Source organism: Microplitis mediator, chromosome 6 (genome assembly GCF_029852145.1).
Source record: "Microplitis mediator isolate UGA2020A chromosome 6, iyMicMedi2.1, whole genome shotgun sequence".
Lineage (NCBI taxonomy): Eukaryota > Metazoa > Arthropoda > Insecta > Hymenoptera > Braconidae > Microplitis > Microplitis mediator.
Genome location: NC_079974.1, coordinates 11,412,908 through 11,424,703, shown reverse-complemented (window position 1 = coordinate 11,424,703; position 11,796 = coordinate 11,412,908). Strand labels below are relative to the sequence as shown.

At 28.2% G+C, this 11,796-nt stretch overlaps 1 protein-coding gene across 3 annotated transcripts in view; it reads left to right on the top strand.

Moving 5' to 3' along the window:
- Window positions 1-1,204: 1,204 nt before the first annotated feature.
- LOC130669431 (E3 ubiquitin-protein ligase Bre1) overlaps window positions 1,205-11,796 on the top strand; it is an 80,440-nt gene continuing 69,848 nt past the window's right edge. The window contains exons 1-6 of one of the 3 annotated variants that reach the window (XM_057472339.1): window positions 1,205-1,585; window positions 8,841-9,020; window positions 9,107-9,293; window positions 9,355-9,543; window positions 9,634-9,737; window positions 9,803-10,039. In XM_057472339.1, the coding sequence (XP_057328322.1) occupies window positions 8,871-9,020; window positions 9,107-9,293; window positions 9,355-9,543; window positions 9,634-9,737; window positions 9,803-10,039 (867 nt within the window). In that variant the 5' untranslated portion in view covers window positions 1,205-1,585; window positions 8,841-8,870. Of the gene's footprint in view, window positions 1,586-8,840; window positions 9,021-9,106; window positions 9,294-9,354; window positions 9,544-9,618; window positions 9,738-9,802; window positions 10,040-11,796 lie in introns of all 3 variants that reach the window. The other 2 variants (XM_057472338.1, XM_057472337.1) reach the window with 2 other exon arrangements.

The following is an 11,796-nucleotide window of genomic DNA, read 5'->3' as shown; positions in this document are numbered from 1 at the left end:
CTCCACCTGTTAATTAATTAGTAAACTTGAGATCCATAAATAGGTGCGCATTTAAATTTCATTTGAAATTATATATTAATATCTTACAACACTTATTGCGTCTTATCAATATTTAGTCAATAATTTTAATAATAAATCTTCGTGGCACATACTTATTAAATTATATATTTTTATTATAAGAAACTTTTAATAAATAAATAAATCTTTATTTTGTATTCAGAGAAATATAAATACGGTTTGAGTGGTTTTGGAACATTTCCTGTCACCCGATAGTTAAAACCTAAACAAAACACACGCATAAAAATCATGAATAGGCCCTTGTTCTATAGTTAACAGTAAATATGGTTATAAACAAATGCATACTCTATAAACAAATAAGAAAAGGATATATTTAATAAATAAATGTTACTTATAAATGAAAACCATATCACAAGAACTCAACTATTATTGTTAATATATATACATATTAAATAAAGAGTGACTTGTATAATGAATAAATTAATAGAAATATAAAAATATAGCATTAGAATAATTATAATGGTGTTTCATGATAAATAATAATGTCAATCGTACTAAATAATTAAACGTAGAATAATTAACTAAAAGATTGTATTTAAGTGTAGGAAAATGGAATATAAATAATATAAGTAATGAGTCAAATCATAGAACGGATAAATAAAGAACGTAGATGTGTAAACTCATATCTCGTACGTGTATTAGTAGAAAGTACGAATGTATAAGTATATAATTAGAAAGAACGTTGATATGTATAAGTACATATATTGCATAAGTATGTGTATGAGTATGAGAATGGTGGGAGAAGTCGAAGAGTGGAGAGTCAGAGATCTTTCTGCCGTCTGATGTAACTTCACTTCTCTCCGAGAACTATTGACGAGCACAACTGTTATTACTGATCGAATCTTATCTACATTTTATAATAAAACTCAGTCTTCAGATAAAAGTTATTCTATCAATTACATCTATTCTTACCCATAATATCATTATTTTATTAAATAATAATCATAATCATCATCATCATCATAGTCAACAATAAATTTATCACTGTTTTCAAATTCAAAATTGGTCCCGCGTGACAACGAACTGCCCACTGTCCAGGAGGTGGCGTCAGCTCCGATCCTAGTAACCTCCCAGGACATAACAGACAAATGACATTTTTTTTCTTGTCATAATGTTGGTTTCAAAATCAGTTCTTCGAATAGTAAGACACACTCAAAATAATATTGAGTTTCAGGCCCCAGAGCTTTATCATATAATATTCGATCGTCGTAATATTCAGCGTTATTGAATTTCTTTTTCTCTGTTGTCAACATAAAAGTTTTATATAAATTATTATTAACTTTATCAATTTAATTTGTTTTTTTATATTTTTTGCTACAATTAGGCGATTTAAATTGATGGAATGAAGTCACTCAAACCCTTACTTGGTACAGTGACAGCAAAAGAGAATTTCATTTTTTCTATAATTTAAGGAAGTGATATGTGTTATTTTAAATTGAATATAAAGAATTTCAATTTGGAGTTACTACTTTGAAAATCTAACGAGTAGTTAATCGCTAGCATAAAGGTAACAGTTTTCTATTTAACCTAACCTTAGAAATGTATTATTTATGATAGACGTTTTTCATCGATTTTCAAAAATAAATAAATTTGTATGTACGTATGTATGTATCTTCGTTTAGATGATATATATTTCAGAAAATGAAAAAAAAAAAAAACATTAAAAGACCTGGTGTAAACTCGAATCGTTATACTTGTTATTATGAAACGATGACCACTGTCCTTGCTGTTGTCGCGTCAATTATATGAATGCATGAACCTGTATATATATTAGTGGGCCAGAAAAAAACGCCTGTTCTCTTTTTCATGAATTTCCTTAAAGTTTTAGTGGAGGATACCAAAATTGAAGTCCTGTTGAAATTTGAGCTCTTAATATTAATATAAAGAAGTCGCTAATCGTAATTTTTTTTTTCACTCAAATAACATCCCGGGAAAAAATGATTTTGCCTAACTATTTTCAGTTATAGATGATTATATATAGAGTATATATAATTATATATGCAATTACATATAATTATGTATAATTATATATAATTGTATATTAGACCGGTTCAAAAAAATTGACTATTTTTTTTTTTTCAAAACCCGCAGTGAAATATCTTCCTAGTCATAAAAAAAGAAGCCTGTAGAAACGGGAGCTCTTAATATCAATTTTGAAAGGTCGCTCATCGTAAATTTCTATTTTACGTTTAAATAGCATGGAAAAACAAACTTTTTTAGTTTGGAATTTTTCACCTCGGCAATGGCTCATTGTACGAATAAGCCCAGCATATATTTTTGTAGGGAATTTAACGCTCTACAAAAAAAGTCTTATCATTTTTCGACAAATCCATCTGTTTAAAAGTTATTGGAGCTCGAAGTCAAGTAAGAGTAAATTTTGAGATCTTTTTACTTTTCCGGCAAAACTATCATACTTATCATAAAATGTCATTCAATCATTTTTGTAGACAATTTTATTTTCTACAAATTATTATTGATAAATTTTTTTCAAATTCTGCATTGTTTTCTATTTATTTTCATTTCAATGCCAAGCTCTTGAAATCGATCAGAACACTATTTTTTTAGGGACTTGGCATTAAAATGGAAATAACTAGAAAACAATGCAGAATTTAAAAAAAATTTATCAATGATAATTTGTAGAAAATAAAATTTTCTACAAAAATGATTAAATGACATTTTATGATAAGTATGATAGTTTTGCCGGAAAAGTAAAAAGATCTCAAAATTTACTCTTACTTGACTTCGAGCTCCAATAACTTTTGAACAGATGGATTTGTCGAAAAATGATAAGAGACTTTTTTTATAGAGCGTTAAATTCCCTACAAAAATATATGCTGGGCTTATTCGTACAATAAGCCATTGCCGAGGTGAAAAATTCCAAACTAAAAAAGTTTTTTTTTCCATGTTATTTAAACGTAAAATAGAAATTTACGATGAGCGACCTTTCAAAATTGATATTAAGAGCTCCCGTTTCCACAGGCTTCTTTTTTTATGACTAGAAAGATATTTCACTGCGGGTTTTGAAAAAAAAAATAAAAATAGTCGATTTTTTTGAACCGGTCTATTGTATATAATCATACATACGCTTATATAAAACTAGATCTGATCATACCTGACTAATATAAGTTTATATATACTAGAGTGGTCCAAAAAAAAAAACATTTGCTGAGTAATATCCCGGACAGTAGTGGATACAGTCTAGATAGCATACAGTACTGTCTGAAATTTTTTTTTTTACAGAAAGTACTCGGTACTATCCCAGACAGTTGCCACTACTATATTGTTTTTTCCGTGTATGGTAAAAAAACAGTTCTCGCCATAGGCCAGCTTGATATTTCAATTCTATGAGGCGCTCAATCATTTTTTGTTTTGCCATATAAATAGCATGAAAAAAAAAATTCTTTTTCGTTTTCTTCAGTTGCAACTACGAAAAAAAATTATTTTTCTTATTTCGATGCACATATCCTCATAGAAAATGTAATTTTCTACAAAAGAGCTACGAAATAGTTTTATCGTAATTCTAACTGGCAAAAAGTTATCGGGCTTTGAATACCCGCAACGAAAAAAAATTTGATCAGATATGACTTCAGAAGATACTTAGTATTACGATAGATTTGATTATATAATTTATATTTTTTCCATGTGCAAAAAATAAAATTTTATTTACATACATAGTACAAACTTGCTCTGAAAAATTGTTCATAATTCACCGTTTATAATTGAAAAAAAAATAGTGTGTATTATATTATCAATAGTTTAATAAATTTATTGATGAATCTTGCAGTCACTATAAAATTACTCCAGAATGCTAAAAATTATTTCAGAATAATAAAAATTTAATAAATTATCTATAAGTACTGCCAATTTTCGCAATCCTTTGCGTTATAACTATTCTCCTTAGAATTTACTTAGTTGCGAGTATTCAAAGCCCGATAACTTTTTACCTACCAGAATTACGATAAAACTATTTTAAAGCTTTTTTGTAGAGAATTGAATTTCTTATAAGGATATGTGCCTTAAAATCGGAAAAAAAAATTTTTCGTAGTTTTAACTGAAGAAAACGAAAAAAAAATTTTTCACGTACTATTTATATGGAAAAACATAAAATGATTGAGAGCCTCGTAGAATCGAAATATCAAGCTGGCCGTTGGCGATAAGTTTTTTTATACCATAGAGAAACTTTTGAGCTGATGTGAAAAATAGTACATTATACACCTCGGGCAGTAAAGTAAGAAATGTCTCAGATCTCATGTATGACCGAGGCGAAGCCGAGGTCAACAAACATGTGATCTGAGGCTTTCTTATTTACTACCCAAGGTGTCAATACTATTTTTCTTCGAACTGAATCGAGCTCTTTAGCTAAATAATATGGATAAAAAATTTCATCAAGATCGGTGTAGAATGTGGACGCTATCGTAGGAGAACCGCGTGTTATATCGTATATATATTAGGGTGATCCAAAAAATAACAAATTTTTTTTTATCTTGGAAACAGGTTCAAAAGTTTCATTTAGATAAAAAAAGACGTTTGTGAAAATTAGAGCTCTTAATATTAACATTAAGAGGTTCCTTATCGCACTTTTCTATTTTCCATAAGAATAACATGAAAACAATTTTTTTACGTCTTCTGATTTTTATAAGTAGCTAACGATGCGTCATAGGAATAATTGGCAGGCATATTTTTGTAGGGAATTGAATGCTCAACAAAAAAAGATTCTTATCATTTTTTGAGGAATCTATTTGTTCAAAAGTTATTTGAGGTTAAAGTCGGATTCATATTAAATTTTGAGATTTTCTAACTTTTCCGGCGAAACTATCAGACCTGTTACAAAATATTATTGGACTTTTTTTGTAGACAATTTTATTCCCTAGAAATTATTTTTAAAAAAGGTTTTTTCGAATTCCGCATTGTTTTCTAGTTATTTTTATTTTAATGTCAAGCTCTCAAAATCGATCAGAAAACTATTTTTTTTATGTGCATTTCATGTAAATTTTGGTAGGTAATAAACTGCTCTATAAAAATGGTGTCTTATGTTTTGGCGATCAAATTAAGCGTTCCAAAGATATTCATCATCAAATTTTTAAGTGTACTGATTTTAAGAGTTTTTGATTAGATAATCGAAAAATTTTAATTTAATTTAAGAATTCCATACAAAATTAATTTTTTGTGATTAATATAAGCATTATTTGAGTTTGATTTTCTAAATTTTTGAAAATTTTTTTTCAATAATTCTAAACATTTTATTTTTAATCACTAGAAATCACGATCATGTTTTTTTTGATAACGTCTTCAAAACGTCTTTAAAAATTTTTCTACTATAGCTGGAGATTGTCCTGGGGAAATTTTCTTCTGTAGAAAATTTTGGTTTTGTATTTTATTTCTTATTGCAAGTTGTTAAAGAGCATTGAAAAAATTACCCTACTTGCAACAAAGAATTGTTTAAAAATTAATAACTCAGTTAAAAATTGAAATAAAAATCTTTTTTATAACTAATTGGACATTGTTTTCCTCTAAAACTGAAACCTATCATAATATATTAGTAATGAAAACTTTGCTTTTTTTATTAATAAATAATTAACTATAAGCGATAAATAATGTACAATTTATTTTTTTAAATGTAGACACAGATACTTACACATAAAAAAAAAACTTGAAAAATATTTTGAAGTTTCTCAGTTGATAAAAATCAAAATTCGTGTAAATTTTTTCAAAACTTATAAATTAAGGAGGTTCAACCGAATCTAATGTAAAAAAAATTTTCCAACTTTAAGATTTGAAACTTAGTATAAATGTAAAAAAGTACTTCATCTATGTATTCTCAAAATTTGAATATGATCCACCGTCTATTTTTTTAGAAAAAAAGATTAAAAATGACGTTTTTAAAGTTCTTATACACAGACTTTTATGGCGGACAAGCTTCCGTCATGACTTATTCAATTTTTTTCATTATTAACCTCCCAAGTTTAAGAAATAAAAAACCACATGCCATAAACTTGAATATTTTTAGAATATGATAAAATTTTAACAATATCGTGCTATCGTTGTAATTATTTAAATAATTGAAGTTGAACTTTATTATTTAATCTCGTTCATCGACAGAGATACATATTATTGAGGGTTTGGCAACGTCGCGGAAGTAGCTGAGAGAAAAAACAAAGATAGAAATACATTAATAAAAGAGACGAGATTAGAAATAAATTTTTCCCGCTCTAATTTGAATATCGATGTGTAAGAAGTTAAAACGCGCTGTTGCCGAATCTTTTTATTAAATCATATTAGTCAAAAATAACCAAGTAATTTCATTACTTTCTTTAATTAAATAAGTAATAAATATCAGTTTATGAATTCGTTATGTTATTATAAATTAAAATAATGAATTTTTATAATTATTAGGGGAATTTAGCAAACGCAAAAATTCAAACACTACTTTGACTCACTAGTTTCGGTCGAACCTCCTTAAATAAAAATTTTTCGATTATCTAATCAAAAACTCTTAAAATCAGTACACATAAAAGTTTGATGATGAATATCTTTTGAACGCTTAGTTTAATCGCCAAAACATAAGACACCATTTTTATAGAACAGTTAATTTACTACCAAAATTTATATTGCGCATTTCATAATAGTCATTTATTGTCGAGTTATAAAATTCATAAACAAAAATGAAATTTGTCTTAAAATGATCAAACTTGAATCTTCAATATCATTCAAATGGTGAGGTTTACGGAAAAAACATAAGATACTTTTTTGTAGAGCATTAAATTTCCTACGAAATTCTTTAAGTACATTTATCTGTGTAATTAATTAATGATGAGGTATGAATGTTTTTCTATTGGACTGAAAAAAAAAATAAAAAACTGCGATGCGGAGAATTTTCCTATTAAAATTAAGAGCTCACATTCGGTGAAAATTTTTTTAAGGTGTCTAGCAACCCATTTTTCCGTGACACGTGTAAAAAAAAAAATAGTTGATTTTTTTGACCCACCCTAATATATATTAGGGTGTGTCGAAAAACATTTTTTTTTGGCACCACCAGAAATCGATAGTATATGACAAAATATAAATTCTGCCAGATCAGCTCTTAAATTCAAGTATTAGAGGTAGCTTATCGCGATTTTTGATTTCCCATTTAAATAACATGGGAAAAAAAAATTTTTAGTTTGGAATTTTTACCTCGGCAATGGCACATTGTAAAGATAAGCCTAGGATACATTTTTGTCGAGAATTTAACGTTCTACAAAAAACGTCTCTTCTCATTTTTTGATAAATCTATTTATTCCAAAGTTATTGGAGCTTGAAGTCGAGTTATAGTAAATTTCAAGATCTTTATACTTTTCCGACGAAACTATCAGACTTATAAAATGTTATAATACCTCTCTTGTAGACAATTAAATTTTCTACAAATTATCTCTGATAAAGATTTTTCGGATTCTACATAATTTTCTAGCTATTTTAATGTACAGATCTTTCTATTTTAATGTACAGATCAATGATAGTATCATTTTTACTTAGTAATTGCATTGAAAATACGTACAGTTATCTCTAATTAATACTTTATTATTGACAAACAATAAAATATGCGTCAAATGATACCAAAATTTTAAAAATATAATAACACTACAAAAACAAAATCCTACCTAAAACAGATTCTCTGTATAAAGTCGTGTCAAGTACACATTTAAAATTTTTTGAAAGTAAAAGAGAATTATTTTTTACGAAAAAAAAAAAAAAGTCAAATCGAAAAAATACCAAGTACCTAATATAATTCAAATTCATGGTAAACATTTTCATAAAATTTCAAAAAAATTGAATAACAAAATTTTAGTGTACTTAGTGTGCTTACAAAATAGTAAAAAACAGAACATCTTTTGATTTTATTAGAAACTAATTATGCTTGAATACATTTAGTAACGCACACTAAGTACATTGAAATTTTGCTATTAAATTTTTTTTGAAATTTTATGAAAACGTTCACCGTGATTTTGAATCATATTAGGCACTTGGTACTTTTTCGATTTGACTTTTTTTTTTGTAAATAATAATTCTTTTTTACTTTTAAAAAATTTTAAATGTGTACTTGGTGTGACTTTATACAAAGAATCTGTTTTTGGTAGGATTTTCATTACACGATGTTTGTTTATCGATCATCTATTTGATAATAGATATTTAGATTGAAAAGACAGTACCCAAGTAACACATGCTTAAGCAAGATTCTGGTGCCAGTGCCTTGAGCAAAACCCCTAGTCAATAGTGTCTTTTTCTACGTATGAGTCTGGCGCAAGATCATATAGTAAGAAATCGTCATCAAGACTTATGCATGACTTGTTTAAGGCATTGTACACAAGATTATTGAAGATATCTTTGATACAGTACAGTTGAAAAGTTTCTGGCGCACTTCTTGCACTAGTAACTTACGCCAGGTACTTACGCATGACTTGCTCAAAATCTGCTCAAAGCTCAAGGGCAATTTTGAGTCTTGAGCAGATTTTGAGCAAGACATGTGCAACTATTTTCAAGTATAGTCTTCCTCCAGAATCGAGTTATAATCTGGCACGAATTTCTTGCGTAAAGCTTGCAACTAGACTTGCTATTGAAATCTGGCCACAAGTATCTGCAGCAAGACATATAGGTAGGAAAAGACATTAACGTCTATCGAACTTGGAAACAGGCTTGCTCAAGCATTGAACAAGATTGTTACATGCGTAATTAGTAGTCACCAAAAATAAGTGCTACTCTTTCTATTAACTAAATGTTTTGAATAGTTTTCAGAGAATTTATCAACGACCGTAGAAATGTCGAAGCGTTTTGCAGAAAGCGGTGAGTCAATGTCTCAACCGCCTATCAAAAAAGTACAATTCGAGCCTATAATAATTGGATCAGTTTCTACTTTAGAAGAAATGGATATGAAAGTCCTACAGTTTCAAAACAAAAAACTCGCTCAGGTAAAACTTTAAATTTTAACTTTTGAACCTGATGGTATGCACTTTTCCAAATTAAATTCCTTTTCTTTAACTTTCTTTTTTTACAGAGGTTAGAACAGCGGCATCGCATAGAAACTGAATTACGACAAAGAATAGAACAACTTGAAAAAAGACAAACGCAAGATGATGCAGTGTTGAATGTTGTGAATCGTTATTGGAATCAGTTGAATGAAGATATTCGCGTATTACTTCAAAGATTCGATGCTGAGACTGCCGATGAATCTGAAAACAAAAGTAAATTAATAATCTTGAATTCAGTAAGAATAAACTTTAGCTAATTTCCGATTTTTTTCAGATGAATCCGAAGCAACAACATCTTTCTTAATGCAATTATCGTCTTGGGATAAAGAAGAATTGGATGATAAATTGGCACACCGAGTACAAGTATCGAAACGTGCGGTTTCTAAAGTCGTACAGACGTTTGATCGTTTGTCACAAAGAAATGAAAAAATAACTCTTGCTTTAAAAGGCGAATATAATGAAGGTATGAAAACTTGTATAATTTAGTAATTTTAAGAATATTTTTATTATATTTGTTTAATTAAAATTTGATTTAAAGAAGCCCCACCAATAGATGAAGTTGTCAAAAAAACTAACATTGAAATTCAAGCGGAAAATCGAAATTTACAAGCTATCAATCTTCAGCTTCATGAAAAATATCACGCAATGTCTTTAAAAGTATATTCTCATGAATTATTGACATTTAGTATTGTAATTGTTCTAAAAATTTATAAATTTTGTAGATGTCAGAATTGCAAGACACCATTACTGGAAAAGATACTCTCACAGCTGAATTAAGAAATCAAGTGGATGATTTGCAATACGAAGTTAACAAAGTCCGTGCTAGAAATGATAAACTAGAACATCATCTTGGAGAAGCAATAGAAAAACTGAAAACATTCCAACAAATTCATGGTTCTGATGAAAAAGGGAACAATAAACCAAATACTCTTGTTGCTTCTAGTGTTTCCCAAACAAAGGTACTATTACGTCTATTTGAATAAATACGTTGAATATTTCGTACTGAATACAGGAAGTTGAAGAACTTTGAACTGCCCTTCTCAAACAGTTCAATTATAGTCATTATAGTCATAGTACTCTTGTTGCTTCTAGTTTTTCCCAAACAAACATGTTGGTCGCAATGTAAGATCTCTCAAATAATATCTTATCTAATGATATTATGGTTTTGCAAACTAATGAGAAAATATCATCATAAACAATTTTCGTATGACAATTTCACAATGATCATTGTTGATAAATCTAAAATATTAAACCCTAAATTCGTCCATCTGTTATTTTTATTATTCAATTAAACTGTTTTGAATAGACCGTCGTTTTTCATAGTAAACGCGACTCATCAAAAATAGATTCTCTGTAAAAAATTGCACCAAGTACACGTTAAACATATATCACTCGTTGTCTGTAACATTATTGTTTCAATAAAAAAAATTAAAATAACAAAAATTACTCAGTAACTAGGATGCTGTACAGTTGAAACAGAAGAATAATAAAATCTTTTTGAAAATGTACGAGTGAAATAAAAGTATTTGAATGTACTTAGTGTCCACAGTTAAGGTCAATTCAAAATATGATCTAAATATGAAACATTTAAAAGATATGACTATCAATAAGTAATGTATATTTTGCGCTATCGCACACCAAGTACATTCGATTGTTTTTTTTTCATTGATACATTAAAAACAAAAAATTTCCTTTTAGTTATAGAGCACCTCAGTTGAATATTTGATAATTTTTTTGATTTCAATTTTAATACAATAATATTATAGATAGAAAGTGATGAATATTGGACGTGTATTTGTTTGATTCTTGATAAAGAATCTGTTTTTAGTAGGATTTTAGCACACCTCGAACGTGAAGCAGAGAGGTAGTGCTCTACTGTCGCCAAATGTCAAAGCAGGGTTGTCTTCAACTTAAATTATTTCCACTAATTTTGTATAGTACTTAAACAAGAAAAGAAATGCACCAATGTCAAAAGGACATTCCAATAAGCTATTTCAATATAATTTAAAATCATCTTTTTGAATATATTATTAAAAAAAAAAGTTGATTGAAAAAAAATTTGGTTGGACGTCAATTGGTCTATTTATTAGAATGTCCAGATATAAACACGATATCTCTCGAACCATTCACTGGATGGACTTGTTTTTTTTTTATTTTGTTTGGAATTTCGTCCAGATAATCCCTTTCGTCATTCACAATCGTAGCTCTAATTGTTTTTTTATAATTAATTGAAACTGATGACTGATGGCATATTTGTATGGACAATCCCGTATGTATATTTTCTCTTTTTTTTTCCACTGTAAAAAAAAAATCTTGACTTCGAACTAGATTCGTTTGGCTCAAGTACTCCGTGCATTTGGATACAGCTAAATGCGTGAAGCGATTCTACCCCCCTCTACGTTTAATAATATTCTTTGCTCTAAGTAAGAGTTTGTTAAGGGAAGGTTCAAGTCGTTTGAATTAACTCTGTAATTTTTGATATAACAAGCCATTGATGCTGTTGATACAATAATGATTTTTGTTTCATATAAATTCATTTACAATTTTACTCAAAATAAATTGTAAGGTTATTAAAAATATAAATTTTCAGTCGAGTCGAAATTTTATTAAAGCAATTGAATTTTAGTGTTTAAAGTAATATTTTTTTAGGTCCGTATTAACTGTCCTTGCAATTGTTTTAATAAAACATCGAGTTATTTTAAATTGCTGTATTGCA